We start from the raw sequence: 17,802 nt of genomic DNA on the forward strand, positions 1-17,802 counted from the left end.
TAATCAAGAGCTGAATAAAACTAGTTCATGAAATGAGCCTAAGAAATACATTTTTTTGATACAACTTTATTTGGATGATAGTTTGCCAAACAGAGTTTCATATCTTTCATGCCAAAATCAGAGCATATAGAAATCCATCTTAGCAAATGTTAACTTCATATCTTAGACCCCCAGAAAAGGACATTTACCGCACATCTACATATAGCCCTGGATTTGAGGCAGTTCTCTGTAGCCCTGCACAGACCTTACATAGGGCAACAACAAGCCAAAGTCAAAGTGCCAGAAGGAACTATTCAGTACCACTTTATACCACAAAGGAATGTTTCCCTGATTTAACTGTGGTCCTTGTGAGAAATCTGAACCAACCCCACACTCCATCATAGTGTAAATACAGGCAACAGGCTGAGTTCATTCTGGCTACAAACATATGTCAATAAACCAGCTCTATCTTAGCACCCAACGTTGACCTTTTACAGAACTGACTCAGAAACAGAGTAGCTATCAAGGAAGCTATGCTAGGATACCACAGTACTATACCTTCAGCTTTTGTCTGAAACACACACACACAGGTTTACACACACAAAGAAAAAGAGCATCTGTGTATTCCACAGGTTATAAAACAACTTTATCCACATCCCCTACTCCCTATTCTGACCAGGGGATTTGAACTACAAGCTCAAGAAAGGTAAAACTTCAAGGCATGGGATTTAAGGCAAAAGAGTTAAAGGGCCATATAAATCTTTCAAATTAAAAGTACATCAGGTAAGATGCAAAGAGTTCTGGAAAATGTGTATAACGATATGAATGTACTTCACTTACTTAACACTACTGAACTATACACTTAAAAAATGTTTAACATGGTAAATTTTATATTTACTATGTATACTTTATTGTAATTTTTTTAAAAACAGGGCAGTAGCAATGAACACTAGATAATAAAATTTTAAAAAACAATTTATTTACAATAGCAACAAAAAGAATAAAGTGTTTAGGAACAAATTTAACAAAAGAAGTACAAGTCTTGCACACTGAAAACTACAAAATATTGTTTAAAGAACTTAAAGAATATCTAAATAAATGGAAAGACATCTCATATTCATTAACCAGAACACTTAATATTAAGATGAAAACACCCCTCAAATTGATCTATAAATTCAATGCAATCCCTATAAAAAGGCCAGTTGGCTTTTTTGTAGAAACTGAGAAGGTAATTCTAAAATTCATATAGAAGTGCAAGGAAACCACAATAGCCGAAACAATCTTGAAAGAGAATTAAGTTGAAAGACTCACACTTTGTAATTTCAAAACTCACTACAAAGCAACAGTAATCAAGATGGTGTGAGACTGGCATAAGGACAGACATAGATCAATGGAATAGAATTTACAGAGTCTACAAATAAATCCATACATTTATGGTCGTTTGGTTTTCAATAAGGTTCCAAGACCATTCAATGGGAAAAGAATAATCATTTTAACAAATGGTGCCAAGGCAACTGGATATCCACATGCAAAGAATAAAGTTAGACCCCTACCTCACACCATATATAAAAATTACTCAAAAGAAATCAATGACCTAAATATAAGAGCTAAAATTAAAAACTCTTAGAAGAAAACAAGTGTAAATATTCATGACTTTGGATTAGGCAATAGTTTCTTGGTATGACACCTAAAACACAAGCAACCAAAGAAAACAGAATGACTGGACTCCATCAAAAGTGAAAAAACACAAAGAACGGGAGAAAATACTTAAGAATCATATATCTGATAGGGGTCTAGTATCCAGAATATATTGAGAACTCTTTCAATTCAACAATAAGACAAATAACCAATTTTAAAAATGGGCAAAGGACTGAATAGACATTTCTCCAAAAAGATAAACAATTGGCCATAAACACATGAAAAGATGCTCAACAACATTAGCCACCAATAAAATGCAAAACAAACCACAATGAGACACTACTTCAAAAAGACAGAGAATAACAAGTGTTGACAAAGATGTGGAGAAATTCGAACTCTCATACATTGCTGTTGGTAAAATAAAACAGTGCAGTCACCTTGGAAAACAGTTTGGGAGTCCCTCAAGAAGTTAAACATAGAATCACCACATGACCAAGCAATTCTACTCCTAGGTATATACCTGTTATGGCCTCGGTTGTGTCCCCCCAACTAATTCATATGCTGAAGCACTGATCCCTCAGTCTCTCAAAAGGTAACTATATTTGGAGAGAGGGCCCTTAAAGAGGTAATTAAATTAATTTTTAAGCATTTATCCTTTTAAATTTTTTTTATTGAAATATGATTGATGTACAATGTTATGTTAATTTCAGGTGTACTAAGAGGTGACTAAGTTAAAAGGAGGTCATTAGGGTGGGCCCCAATGCATATGACTGGTGTCTTTATAAGAAGAGGAAATCTGGACACATAAAGAGATACCAGGGATGTGCACACACACAGGAAAGACCATGTGATGACACAGTTAGAAGGCAGCTATCCGCAAGCCAAGGAGAGAGATCTCAGAAGAAACCAAACCTGGGACTTCCCTGGTGGTGCAGTGGTTAAGAATCCACCTGCCAATGCAGGGGACACAGGTTCAAGCCCTGGTCTGGGAAGATCCCACATGCCATGGAGCAACTAAGCCCATGCGCCACAACTACTGAGCCTGTACTCTAGAGCTTGCGAGCCACAACTACTGAGGCCGTGTGCCACAACTACTGAAGCCTGCACACCTACAGCCCATGCTCTGCAACAAGTGAAGCCACTGCAATGAGAAGCCCGTGCACCACAACGAAGAGTAGCCCCTGCTCTCCACAACTAGAGAAAGCCCGCGCACAGCAACAAAGACCCAACACAGCCAAAAATAATTAAATAAATAATAAAATAAATTAAAAAAAAAAAAAGAAGAAACCAAACTTACTGACACCCTGATCTTCGACTTCTAGCCTCCAAAACTGTGGGAAAATAAATTTCTATTGTTTAACCCACCCAGTCTGTGGTATTTTGTTATGGCATCCCTAGCAAATTAATACAATACCCAAGAGAGATGAAAACGTATGTGCTGCTGACAACTGACATATATTGTCTTGAATAATTCAGTTGTGGACATCTTTTCTTTTGTTTTTTTTTTGTCTTTCTAGTACCTATATCTCCCCTCATTTCAGTCAAACATCTATTTCCTATGGAGAACCCACTCCATAGCACTCTATCTGCCAGGCCACAGTGATGATTCTGGAATGGCTATGTAACCCCAGGCAAGGTAGGCAGAGTACTCACTGGAGTTTTGCTGCTGGAGCTCTTGGGAAAGATTCTTTTTCTACTGGGCAGTTCAGCTGAGACTATGTAAGTTTAAAGCTGCTGCCCACCAAAGTCCTTGGCAGAATGAAGGAAGCTGTCTGAAGAATAAGGCCAGTACAGACAGAAACACAGAATGAGAGGTAGAGAGAGAGAAAGACAGAGCTCTAAAAAATTATGTGAGGCCCAGGATCTCAACTGGACTGAAGCCTGTTATACCCTAGACTCCAGCAGTGTGAGCCAATACATTCGCAGTGACATAAATGGATTTCTGGGACGCTAATGAAAGAAAGATTCCTGACTAATATGAATGCCTGACTCTAAATACATGAATAACCTGGAAACCAGTTATTAACGCATTTGCAAACTATTGTGGAACAAAGCAGGGGGATAGGTGGAAAAAGGGAAACCTAGAAGGATGACAAGAGAGAAATACAGGCTATATAAGAAAGGCTTATATACACTTCCAAAAGCAAAGTTATTTCCAGAGGATAATTTAATTTTGGGGGCCAGACTGACTGGGTTTGAATCCTGAGCTGGACATTTATAAACTGTGACTTTGGTCAAGTTATTTAATTTCTTTGTACCTCAGTTTTCTATTCTGAGGAAAAGGAGAATGTTAATAGTATCTACCTTATAGGTCTATTGTGAAGATCAAAGGATTTAGAATAGGGTTTGACAAGTGACAAGTATTCACTAAATACTAGTTATTGTTAATATTTTTATTATAAGACCTCAAAAGTTAAATTTCTGCCTTTAAAATAATACATTTATAATAATTTAACAATAATACTTTCCTAATACTTTAGGAAAGAAACATGGTAGTTAAAAAAGAAATTGATATATTCATACAATGGGATATTATACAACCATAAAAGGAAGTACAATTATATGCTATGACATGGAGGAATTTTGAAAACATTATGCTAAAGTGAAAGAGGCCAGACATAAAGGTCACACATTGTATGATTCCATTTATATAAAACATCCAGAATAGACAAATCCATGGAGACAGAAAGCAGATTAATGGTTATTAGGGGAAGTAAGGAGTTCCTTTGTAGTGTGATTAAAAATGTTCTGGAATCATGGGTGATGGCTGCAGAACCTAGTGAATATACCAAAAACTGCTGAAATACACACTTTGAAATGGTAAATTTTAGTGAATTATAACTCAATTTAAAAAAAGAATTTGAGTTTAAGAAGAAGTCCATATTATCACTTATGGAATTCCATTTTCCCGAGGATTACTCCCATCAAGCAGGTATTTGTAAAGTGTGTGCTAGTCCTGTTAATAAGGGATGAGGGTTACAGAAAGTGTGGGTTATTTCTGAGAAACATATGTGCTTATATTAGATAACCTAAAGTTGACTTGGAAGTCTAAAGAAAAATAAATAACGAAAGCTGTACATTTTATTGTGACTTTCTACACTTTAAAAATCTGTCTGCCTGTTTTTAGGGAGAAAAAGCATATGTAATTTCATAGAGAACCTGAGTAATAATACTAGAGAGAATCCAGGAAATGCTGGAATATTGGCCAAATAGACTCTATCAGATTAAATAAAAAGAAACTCAAAGCCCGATTCCTTCAATACACTCAAGAACAAGTAAAATATACTAAGAACACGGTGTCTTACAGACTCACCATGAACTCCTGGAAATCAAACAATTACAGAAACTAGGAAGAGTACTTCAAGTTTACAGAATCAGAGAGTCTGAGGATGGACACATTTGCCATCCTGTGTTGTAAGTCAAACGTCTGTATCTTCTCAATTACCACCAGAGGGGGGACTCAAGATGTGGTCCACTGTCTCACCTGTTTGTTCCAACACATCAGGAGCCATTTAATTCTGACCCTCTCCCACAAGCTTATCTGTTTGTTTATCCTCTGCCTCGGGACTTTTCTATTTCCTAGTTAGCGCTCCCTTCACTTCAGGTCATGTCCAGTGAAAGACAGTATGCATATCATCCAGTAAAAATATTAAAATACATGTCTTATCACACTTAAAACATCATGATGAAACAAAATTCTGGAGGAAATTTGGAATTACCCTTGAAAAATAAGTATATTAGAAGAAATTTCACTCAATTGAAATGTATCTCTAAATTATAAGCCAAAGACAACTAGACATATTCACAGAGAAAATTCAGGAAGCACACTAGCAAAAGGAGAAATCTACCACCTCCCTGTCTGAAATATGGAAGATTACATGTTGAGTCTATATGACTAAAATGATACCTTATAACCAATCACTACTTCTAAATGTTAAGTAAAGGACTGTAATAGGATTAATAAGACGAAAACATTAAAAAGAAACAGAACACAATGAAGGAGAATAAATATTATACTTTGTAAACCTACCGAAAATCAATATCCAATAAAAGGCTTTTAATGTTAGACTTCTTGTCACCTGATGCTTTCAACCTGATCAGCTCATGCAACCTAAAGCAATGAGTGAAAGCAAATTTAATAAGAAATTAGAAATGCCATAGATGACAAGCAAACAAAAAACCCATCAATGTTCTCCTGATATTTCTAATATTTCAGTGAAACACTGAGGAAAATTTGGCAAGTATAAGCAAGGTTTAAATTTCACAAATATTTTTAAAACAGTGGATGGATCTCATCTGAAACAGAAAACTCTAAAATAATAAATAACTTAAGAATCAAATCAGAAAGAATCTCCTATCATATACCAGAAATCTACAAAGATTTCTCTCAAATGGAATAAAGATTACAAACTCCTCAGAGAGGGACCATGTCGTAACCTGCACATAGTATTGGGTTGGACAAAAAGTTCATTTGGGTTTTCCATATCTTATGGAAAAACCTAAATGAACTTTTTGGCCAACCCAATAAATAACTACTTAATAAATTTTCTTACAGTTTAAATAGTGGTGATAGGAAAATGTTTAAAATACCATATAACATACCTTGGTGTCCCGACACACAGTACTCTTCTGAACCCAAGGGTAGAGAGTAGGTCTACCAAAAACAGACAGCTCCTATCAGCAAACAAATACTGGGCATTTGTCTTCTTGTTTTCCAATGGATAAAGGAGTTGACTGGGCCTTTTTAACTGGGTGATAGAAATATCACCCACTATCTGATGCTTGCGATGCTTTTCCTCATCATCTGGCAACAGCAACTGCTGACATCTTTGACAAAACTTCCTCTGAGACAAGGGCAACTCAATAAACTTCAAGTACCTTCAAGACACAACAAAACACAAAGGAATACATTTTAAGTTTGTTGCTTTAAAGACAATTGATTTTCGCCAGGTTTAACATGCAAAAAGTATTATTACTTCCTAAAGAGTACTGCATGAAGAAGCAAAGGTACGAAACAATCTGTGGAATGTTGGCTAGGATTTATGTCTGGCTGCATACCTACAAAGTGGAAAAGAATCAGCGATTTCTTAAAAATTGAGATGCTCCAATGTAGTCACTGGCTGAAGATCAATATCCATTTAAAATGTGAATATAAGATATTATTCAAACAACTTAGTAGTAATGGAGACTACTATCACCTTTAAATTTATTGACAAATCCATGTGTTCTAACTTGGAGGTGTTAAACAGTCTGGCTCAGTAAGACAGTCATTTTCAAACGAGAAATTAAGATCATTCTTCAATTTCTTATGGCATACATAGCAAGAAAAATTACCTCCTAAAAGAAAAAATGTTCCCACAAAGTTCCTCTATTCTTAGCAGTACTGATGGAGGCAGTTCTGAGAAGCTCACTCCAAAGCAGCAAAACAATAATCAAAGCCTTAAGAAATACGATACCAGATAGCCTATTTGATCCCTTTCAAGTCATCTTTATATCTGATTTCAAAGCCACTATTTTGGGTTTTTTGCCCCTCTCTTTCCATTTTATTACTGATGATTAAAGAGAGAAGACAATCACAGTATGTTTTTAAAACTGCTGATTTTGTATATGCAATCCAGCTAAGAATTCACAGTAAGATGGACTTCCCTGGTGGCGCAGTGGTTAAGAATCCGCCTGCCAATGCAGGGGACATGGCTTCGAGCCCTGGTCCAGGAAGATCCCACATGCTGTGGAGCAACCAAGTCCATGCACCACAACTACTGAGCCTGTGCTCTAGAGCTCGCGAGCCACAACTACTGAGCCCGCGTGCCACGACTACTGAAGCCCATGTGCCTAGAGCCCCTGCTTCGCAACAAGAGAAGCCACTGCCATGAGAAGCCCGTGCGCCACAACAAAGAGTAGCCCCCGCTCACCACAACTAGAGAAAGCCCGCTCACAACAATGAAGACCCAAAGCAGCCAAAAATAAATAAATAAATTTTTAAAAATTTTAAAAAAGAAAGCAGAATAAGAAAACAAAAGAAAAATAAGTAAGATTATCATGGCTCATAGAGGGTCAGAAATGTCTAGATCTAAGCATGTCAAATAGTGCACTAAAGGATTCTTAAGAGTTTGAGAACAGTCATATGATTTCAGTTGAACTAAACTCTGAACTGCACTGTAAAAACTGTGAACTTAACACAGAATCAAGGTGGATATTAAAACTTTCTGTATATAAGCACAGTTTCACTTCAAAGCACCCAAGGCAGTGAGAAATAGGTATTCTGAATGGCGATAGCAAGAAATAAGCTCATCATGCTGGTAATTTGTTTCTATTTCTATGATAACTGTTCTTTTGACAGCTTTATCTATGATTGCAAAGAAAAAGGAGCATGATATTAGAAGAAACTTTAATAGTAATTCAAAGTAAGAGTGTCAGTAGAGAAAAGGGCCCCTAAGACATGAGATGCAAGTGGAAGGAACCAGCACCCTCCTTGGCAACAGACACACTGAATTTACTCCTATTACCATTCATTAGTAACTGTTCATTGTTGAAGACTTCCACATTCAGCCACGAAAAAGCAAGAGAGACCAGATTTACCATCCTGGCCCTCAAAAAATTGATAAAATATATGAAACCACAGTTTTAAGATACTGGACAAAAGAAAAAAGTAGGAAAAAAGAAGATATCGGACAACTGGCAGCCCAAACAGTGAACGCCGAGAGAAGGGAAGAGGTGAGTGAGCAGTACAGCTGCTCAGCTTCCTGCCTGTGGAGAGCTGGCTGCACAGGATGGAGGCCCCAAACACAGCACAACAAGTTGATGAGGTAGAGTTGAGAAATCGTGGAGGCCAAGGCAGCTGGATCCACAAGGCAGGGCACTGGATGGTACGCATGGAGTACACGGAAGGCAGACAGCAGACACTGAGCTAGTGCTCCAAGGCTTGCTGAGATTCCCCTCCAGTCTATGCTGAGCACTGACTAGCAGGTGCGTGAAAAGACTACCTACCAAGAGAGAGAGGACTGCTGGAAATGAGCAGGTAGAACAATCACCCAGGGCCCAGAGTGAGAAACCTCTGAATCCACAAGGATGAGGTAGGGCGCTCAGGACATACAGCCTCAGGAGTGGGAAGAAATCAGCCCTACCCCAAGGCTGCTCTGGTCCTCCAAAAGGCTTAAAGATAAACCTTCAAAAGCAAGGGACTATAAAGGATCAGACAGTAAATATTTTGAGCTTGGCAGACGATCCATTCTCTCTGTCACGACTATTCTATCGCTGCAGCACAAAAGCAACCACAAGCCCGAACAGAAATGAACAGGCATGGCCAGATTTGGCCTGCAGACTGTCGTTGGCCAAATCCTGCTCAAGAGTATCAAACATTAGCCAAGTAACTTAACTGTATCTTAGAACAAAGCTCAAAAATAGGTAAAGGAATAAAAAATATCCAGTATACAGAAAGGTAAAAATCACACTGCTAGCACTGAATCAAATATAACCAGGTATGCAAAGAAACAAGAAAACATGACCCATGATTAGAGGAAAAAAAAAACCAAAAAACCAATCAATTCAAACCAACTCAGAAATGACAGAGATAATATAATCGGTAGGCAAAAACATTCAAGCCATTTTATTATAACTATATTCCATATGTTCAAGAAGGTAGAGGAAAGCATGAGCCTAAGGAAAGCCATGGAAAATATAAAAGGACCCAAATCAAACCTATAAAGATTTTTTAATTGTCTGAAATGATGTGACTAACAGCAGTTCAGACACTACAGAAAAAAACATTGGTGTACTCGAAGGCACAGCCTTAGAAACTATCCAAAATGAAACACCAAAGGGCCTAGATACATGAAAATGGACCCCTGAAAGGGGGGAGGGGGAAGAAAAATTTTTGAAAAAATAATGGTTAAAATTTTCTAAAATTACATTCAAAGATCAAAGAAGCTCAGTGAACCCCATGCACAAGAAATGAAGAAAACTATAAGATACATTATAATAAAATTATTTGAAGATCAGTTGATAAAGAGAAAAATCTTAAAAGAAACCAGAGGGAAAAAAGACACGGAAGAACAAAGATAAGAAAGATACCAGATTTCTCACTGGAAATTAGAAAACAGTGGAACAATACCAATTCTGTACAAATTCTTCCAAAAAACAGAAAGGAGGGTATAATTCCCACTTCATTTCATTAGGCCAACATTACTCCAATACCAAAACCAGAAAAAAATTATAAGAAAACTAAACACCAATATACTTCATGAACACAAACTCAAAATTATTAACAAAACTTTAGTCAATCAAAAACACATATATAAAGACAGTAAGTAATACATCATGACCAAGTGTAGTTGACCCCAGATATGCAAGGTTGCTTTAATGTTTGAATTCAATCAGTGCAATGCACCATATTAAAAATCAAAAAAAAGAAAAAAATGATCTCTTTAGATGCAGAAAAAAGCCCTTGACAAAAATCAAACATCCATTTGTGATAAAGAATCTCAGAAAACTAGGAATAGAAGGGGACTTCCATAACCTAATAAAGGGCATCTAAGAAAAACTTACAGCTAACACCACTGATGAAAGACAGAATGCATTCTTCCTGAGACTGGAATAAAGCAAGGATATCTACGCTTACCATTTCTACTCAGCACTGACCAGGGATTCTAGCCACTTTGATAAGACAAGAAATAAAAGGCACAGATTAGAAAGGAAACATTAAAACTTCTTTACTCACAGACATGACCATGTATATAGAAAGTCCTAAGAAAATCTTCAAAAAAGCTGTTAAATAAGTAAGCTTATCAAGTATAAAAGATAATATACAAAATCAACTCTATTGTTAGACTAGCAATAATCAGAAACTGAAATATAACAATTTAAAATAGCATTAAAAATATAAAATATTTAGGAATAAATCTGACAGGAGACATATAACCCCAGTACACTGAAAATTACAAAATGTCATAGAGAAAAATTAAAGATGACTTAGTAACTGGAGAGATATACCATGGCTATGGATTATAGAACTCAGTATTATTAAGATGTCAATTCTTTCCAATTTTATCTATAAATTCAACACAATTTCAATTAAAATCTCAGCAGGACTTTTTGCAGATACTGAAAAACTGGTTTTAAAAAGTTCAAAAGCCTGACCCTATTTCATATCATATTTAAAAACTAAGCAAGGACTTCCCTCCCGGTCCAGTGGTTAAGACTCCATGCTTCCAATGCAGGGGGCATGGGTTCAATCTCTGGTCAGGGAACTAAGATTCCACATGCCATGCAGCACAGCCAAAAAAAAAGAAAAAGAAAAACTAAGCCAAAATGGATCATAGACCTAAATCTAAGAGTTAAAACTATAAAACTTCTAGAAGAAAACATAGGAGAAAATAATAATGATTGGATTTGGCAAAGATTTCTTAAATAGGACTTAAAAAGCACAAAGTATTAAAAAAAACCCAATAAATTGGAAATCAAAATTTTAAACTTTTCTTCAAAAGACACCCTTATCGTAAGCAACAAAAGAAAAAATAAATTGGACTTAATCAAAATTAAAAACTTTTGTTTTGCAAGGGATACCACCAAGAAAGTGGAAAGACAACCCAAGAACGAGAAAATGTTAGCAAATCGTGTATCTGGTAAAGGAACTGCATCCACAATACATAAGAATACTTACAACTCAACAATAAAAAGAATTAGACCAACTAAAAAATGGCAAAGGAAGTGAACAGACATTTCTCCAAAGAAGAAATACAAATAGCCAATAAGCACATGGAAAGATGTTCAACATCATTAGCAATCAAAGGAAATGCAAATCAAAACCACAATGTGATACTACATCACACTTAATATGATGACTATAATTTAAAAAATAATAATAAGTGGTGTGTAGAATGGGGAGAAACTGGAACCTCATAAATTGCTAGTGGGGATGTAAAATGATGCCGCTACTTCGGAAAACAGTTTGGTAAGGTTAAACACATTTATCATATGATCCAGCCATTCTACTCCTAGGTATTTACCTAAGAGAAATAAAAACATGAGTCCATACAAACCCTTATACACAAATGTTTGTAGCAGCTTTATTTGTAATAGGCAATAACTGGAGGCAACCTGAATGTCTACAAACAGGTGAAAATATATCCATACAACACAGTATTATTCAGGAATAAAAAGGAATAAACTAATGATACAAACACTTAAACATGGATGAACATCAAAAATATTTATGCTAAGTAAAAGAAGCTAGACACATATCCCCGCAAAAACTACTATATACTGTATAATTCCTTTATATAAAATTCTAGAAAATGCAAACTAATCTATAGTGACACAAAGCAGATCAGTGGTTATCTGCGGCCTTTAGGGATGGAGGAATATAGGACAATGGTAGAGGAGGAAACTTTGGGGGGTACTGGATATGTTCATATTCTTAATTGTGGTGACGGTTTCATGAGTAGATGGTTTCATGTCAAAACTTATCAAACTGTAATTTTAGATACATGCAACTTATTGTACACAAATTATTGTACTTCAGTAAAGCTGAAAAACTTGGGGAAAAAATGTTAATTTCCCCCTAACAACCCACTTTCCTCCAGGGTGCCCATACACCCCTGTTTGCCCAGAACAGTCCCAGTTTACATCTGCTGTCCTGGAGTTCCATCTAGTTAGTGCCCCCTTTTACTCTCAGAAAGTATTCTGGTTTGGATTAAAATTATATGGGCACCCTACCTATAACTTCCATCATACTGTAAAAATTAAATCAAATTCAAAAAGTGCTATACCAAAAAGAATAATTTCAATTAACTAAAAAATAACTAAAATTTTAAAATACACGTTTTCATAGTGATAGTAAAAATAAAAGAACAATGACCCTGATAAGTCAACTCTGTAAGTTGCTGGGGTACCGAATCATTATTCTGAAAACAGGCTGAAAACAAACAATAAGAGGGGAAGAATTAAACATTTATCTTGACTTCCCAGATGAACTGTAAACACGGTTAAGTCAACAGCTGATGAAACAAAGTTCTTCTTTAAAGAATCGCAGCTAATAAATGCATGAGCGATGACAGGAATTTGTAAACCCTTATAACTCTAGGCAATGATCATCAATTACTGCTGAAATCATTACACGAAACAGTGACATAGAACTTTATAATGGATAGTATAGGCTGGCCTATACCTATATGACCTGAACACACAACCAATCTTATAACACACTAAGTGAACAGCCAGACATTATCTGCCTTTTGATGTGATATAAAAGGAAACAGACCACACAACTTACAGAAGAGGTTGCTCCTAAAACTGAACTCGATTCTGGGGACGCCTCTACTTTCCAAGAAATACAGGGGATAGAATAAATGTTAGCTGACACTATAGGATGCAATCAACCAAATTCAGAATATGGAAATTTCTATCAGACAAATGACTCTGTTTCTTCAATGAATAAAAGATTAAAGATATCAACCAATTGCCATGTGTAAAGTCTCTATGGATCCTGATTTGAACAGACCAATTATAAACTGGCATTTATGAGGTAACCAGAGAAACGCTGAATGCTAACTGCATGCTACGTAATATTAAAAAATTGTTTATGTTTTAGGTATTTTAATAGTATCGTGATCATTTTTTTTTAAAGGCCTTATCTCTTAAGATACATAGAGAAGTGTTTCCAGGTAGAACTATATAATGTCCAGATTGGAGGTCGGGGTAAAGGGTACAGGGGAAACAAAACTAGCCTCGTACTGATGACTGAGGAAGCTGGGTGTGGGTGCAGGAGGTTCTTAGTATACTGTTCTCTCTGCTCTTGCGTATGCTTGAAATTTTCCTAAATAAAAGGTATTAAGAAGTGCTTTAAAGGAAAGGGAAGAGTTAAACTCAAAGAAAACAAAGACAATTCCAGAAGATCACTAAGCAAGAACTGGGTTGTACTCTGCCCTAAAATCTTGTGAGACTTGGTTTTTCATTCTTTGGCAATAGGGACATAATCTGGGAAATTTCTCAGAACTCAAGAACATGAGTTTCCAGTTTGAAAGGATTTACCTAACACCAAGCAAAATAAAATAAAACAAACTTACATCAGATAGATCATCATGACATGTGACATCCCTAGGAATAAAAAGATTCTAAAAAACTGACAGAGGGATTAAACAAGTCACAGGTCACACATAAGAGATCAAGAATGAACTTGTTGAACTTCAACTTCTCAACAGCTATAATGAAGACAGAAGAAAATGGAGCACTGCCTTCCAAACCCTGAAGGAAAGATATTCCCAACCTAGAATTCTATCATCTGTATAGGTTATAAATCAAGTATCCGCATAAAGGTATTTTCAGAAATGCAAGATCTCAAAATATTTACTTCCTTTTAAGCATTCAGGAAAAAGATCAAGTCAACTGCTGGGTGGTCAAAATCAAACTGGCCCCAGACATCTACAGTACCTACTTAACTCTAGAACAGTGCTCTGCAAAGAGGGCCATGCACTGGAGCTGGCCGCCAAATGTTTCCAGTTCCTGATGAGACAAAGACAGACATCCAGAGTACATGTTTAGAAACTTTTATACCAATTAGACAGAGTACTTTTAGGTCTGTTCAATCTAATAACAAAAAATGTGGGCTTGTATTTTGTATGTCTTCTCTTTTTTTCCATTTTATTTTCTAGTTATTTATTTCTATTATATTTACAGAAGTATCTGATCCCAGTGGACTAGAAATAAAAATAAAAACATAAAACAAGCAAACAAGCAAAAGACTGACCCTTTAACACAGATCATTTAAGAAGTACTGCTCTGGAGGACATGAAGCAATCCTGCAAAGTCCCCAAGTAAAACATACACCCAAATAATTTTATACTTAAGTACCATGCCATTCAAGAATAAAGGAGTTACACAGACATAAAAAACAAACTTACGGTTACCACAAGGGAAAGGTGGGTGGGGAGAGATAAATTAGGAGTTTGGGATTAGCAGATACACACTACTGTATATAAAACAGAAACAACAAAGTCCTACTGTATAGCACAGGAAACTATATTCAATATCTTATAATAAACTATAATGGAGAAGAATCTGAAAAAGAATATATAACTGAACATATATATATATATATATACACACACATACATATATATATATAGAGAGAGAGAGAGAGAGAAAGAGAGAGAGAGAGAGAGAAAGAGAAAACCGAATCACTTTGCTATACACCAGAAAATAACACAACATTGTAAATTAAACAATACTTCAATTAAAAAAATATATATGTAAAAGAAAAAATAAAGAGATCAAATTTCTAATTTTCAAAAAAAAAAAGAATAAAGGAATTAAATATTTCTGGACTTGGAAGAACTCAGGTTATATAGTTATATTACCTGGATCCTTCATGAAGAACCTGCTGGACAGCTGGATGCCAAGGAGAAAGGGCAACCATTACAGATGGGAACATTTCTGAAAGCTCTAGGACAAATTCCTCCAAGAAGATGAAACCAATAGATTATGCTACACTTGAATGTTCTGAAAGGATTCAGACAACAGGCAGAGAGTTTGCAGTTGAATCATTTCTGAAGCACATAAATAATTAAGCAAATAGTCACTATAACAACAAATAAATTCAAAATTGTTATTAACTAGGAGGAAAATAAAAAGCTGTGTAGGAAAGAAGTTATTATGATTTATACATTTTTATATAAATGGAATCATACAATAGCCACACAGATATTTTGATTTAAATTTTTTTGATTAATAAAAGCCTTTCTAAAAAAATTAAAACTGCTAGAGGATGAATTTCAGCCAAATAGGAGATGAGTGAAGAAACTACAGCAAAGGGGCTATCAGTCAGCACTAAATCTATTTGACCACAGACTGAAAACAGAAAAAATATGGGTATTACAGTTAGAGTACAAAATGTAAATAATATAAAACCAAATAAAACTGGTATGGGAAGAGAAAGGGAAAGGGAAATCAAAAAGTGTATTGATTTTCTCATACTTTAGAGCCATCGGCCAAAAGATATAATTTAAAACTGAAAAACCAAGTAAAAGAGCTATAAGCAATATTTAAAGGCATAAAGGTTAACCCTAAAAAGAAATAACCAACTAAAATCAGCTAGTAATTGAGCCCGAGTGCCACAACTACTGAAGCCCACGAGCCTAGAGCCTGAGCTCTGCAACAAGAGAAGCCACCCAATGAGAAGCCCGCGAACCGCAAGGAAGAGTAGCCCCCGCTCGCCGCAACTAGAGAAAAGCCTGCGCGCAGCAACAAAGACCCAAGGCAGCCAAAAATAAAAAAATAAATTTAAAAAATAATTATTAATAAAAAAGAAAACAGATAGTAATTATAGAGAAGGAAAGAGAGAGGAAGAAGAAACATATTAAGTAATCATTTCTCATTTTTAGATGGAGGAAGGCAATCTAAAAAAAAAAGAATTATATATGGTTTAAAAAGTTACAAAGGCAACCATTAGAACAAAAATACAGAAGAAACACACATTAAAAAAAGAAAAACAGGGCTTCCCTGGTGGCACAGTGGTTAAGAATCCGCCTGCCAATGCAGGGGACACAGGTTCGAGCCCTGGCCGGGAAGATCCCACATGCCGCGGAGCAGCTAAGCCTGTGCACCACAACTACTGAGCCTGTGCTCTGAAGCCCGCAAGCCACAACGACTGGCCCCGCGCGCCACAATTACTGAAGCCTGTGCGCCTAGAGCCCGTGCTCCGCAACAAGAGAAACCACTGCAACGAGAAGCCCGCGCACCGCAACAAAGAGTAGCTCCCACTCACCGCAACTAGAGAAAGCCCGCGCACAGCAACGAAGACCCAGCGCAGCCAAAAATAAATAAAAATTAAAAATTAAAAAATTAAAGAAAAAAAGAAAAACAGGGCTTCCCTGGTGGCGCAGTGGTTGAGAGTCCGCCTGCCGATGCAGGGGACACGGGTTCGTGCCCCGGTCCGGGAAGATCCCACATGTCGCGGAGCGGCTGGGCCCGTGAGCCATGGCCGCTGAGCCTGCGCGTCTGGAACCTGTGGCCCGCAATGGGAGAGGCCCCAACAGTGAAAGGCCCGTGTACCGCAAAAATAAAAAAAAGAAAAGAAAAGAAAAACAAACACAGACCACAGAGTGAAAGAGCATAAAAAGAAGCAATAAAAACAGGAAGTATAAAAATAATAAAACTAAGACCAAGCATATCTGTCATATCCGCTATAAAAACAGGCTAAACCCACCCATTAAAAGAAAGCCTGGGGGCTTCCCTGGTGGCACAGTGGTTAGGAATCCACCTGCCAATGCAGGGGACATAGATTTGAGCCCTGGTCCGGGAAGACCCCACATGCCGCGGAGCAACTAAGCCCGTGAGCCACAACTACTGAGCCCGCGTGCCACAACTACTGAAGCCCACACACCTAGAGCCCGCGCTCCACAATGAGAGAAGCCACCGCAATGAGAAGCCCACTCACCTCAACGAGGTAGCAGCAGTAGCCCCTGCTCGCCGCAATTAGAGAAAAGCCCACGCACAGCAACAAAGACCCAACGCAGCCAAAAATAAAACAAATAAATTAATTAATTAAAAAAAAAAAGAAAGCCTGTCAGATTGGATCACAAAGCAAAATCCAATCACTTCTAAGATGCAAACATTTTCACATTTTAGCATCTAGGATATTGAGACATGATTTATAACTGCCATCAGCCAGACTGTAGGTGGAGTGTCACTGCTATTATCCTATGACTCAGTCCCAAAACAGAAAGTTATTGTACATGCACTCAGGGTCCAAAACAGAGAAATGGAGCAGAAGCACACTTTTGATATTAGAGAAGTAAATAGTTGTCATTGAATGAATGATGAAAACAATCAAGGGCTTTATAGGAAAAAGGAGGAAGGAAGCTCCCCAAATAGATAATGCTGTGCCAGCTTCTGCTACTCAAATATGGTCAAAAGGACTGCCTATCACACACCAAGTGAAGCCAACTGAAGGCAGCAGAAGCTGCAAAATCACCAGGAAGAGATGAAAGTTCAAAGCGAGGGGCTAGTGTGGCAATTCACTCACTACATGGGACTATCTTAAGGCACTAAGTTTAATTATTTTTAAATGAAGGAAAAAAAGAACAATGTTAAATGAACCTCCACTGATGTATTTTGTGCCTGGTCAAAACTGTCCTTCAGAAAGCTTCCACTGCTAGTTTATTAACCTTCTCTTGACAAAAGATCAACTGA

The 17,802-nt window shown here is 36.8% G+C and overlaps 1 protein-coding gene across 3 annotated transcripts in view; it reads right to left on the minus strand.

Moving 5' to 3' along the window:
• The window catches only part of ZCCHC4 (zinc finger CCHC-type containing 4), a 47,548-nt gene that overhangs the window by 23,103 nt on the left and 6,643 nt on the right, over positions 1–17,802 (minus strand). For 2 of the 3 annotated variants that reach the window (XM_033421610.2, XM_004266205.4), the window contains exons 4-5: positions 6,220–6,495; positions 5,648–5,728 (exon numbers count right to left, since the gene is read on the minus strand). In XM_033421610.2, the coding sequence (XP_033277501.1) occupies positions 5,648–5,728; positions 6,220–6,495 (357 nt within the window). Of the gene's footprint in view, positions 1–5,647; positions 5,729–6,219; positions 6,496–14,047; positions 14,164–17,802 lie in introns of those variants that run through there. The other variant, XM_033421611.1, reaches the window with a different exon arrangement.

This window comes from Orcinus orca, chromosome 4 (assembly GCF_937001465.1).
Source record: "Orcinus orca chromosome 4, mOrcOrc1.1, whole genome shotgun sequence".
Taxonomy (NCBI): domain Eukaryota; kingdom Metazoa; phylum Chordata; class Mammalia; order Artiodactyla; family Delphinidae; genus Orcinus; species Orcinus orca.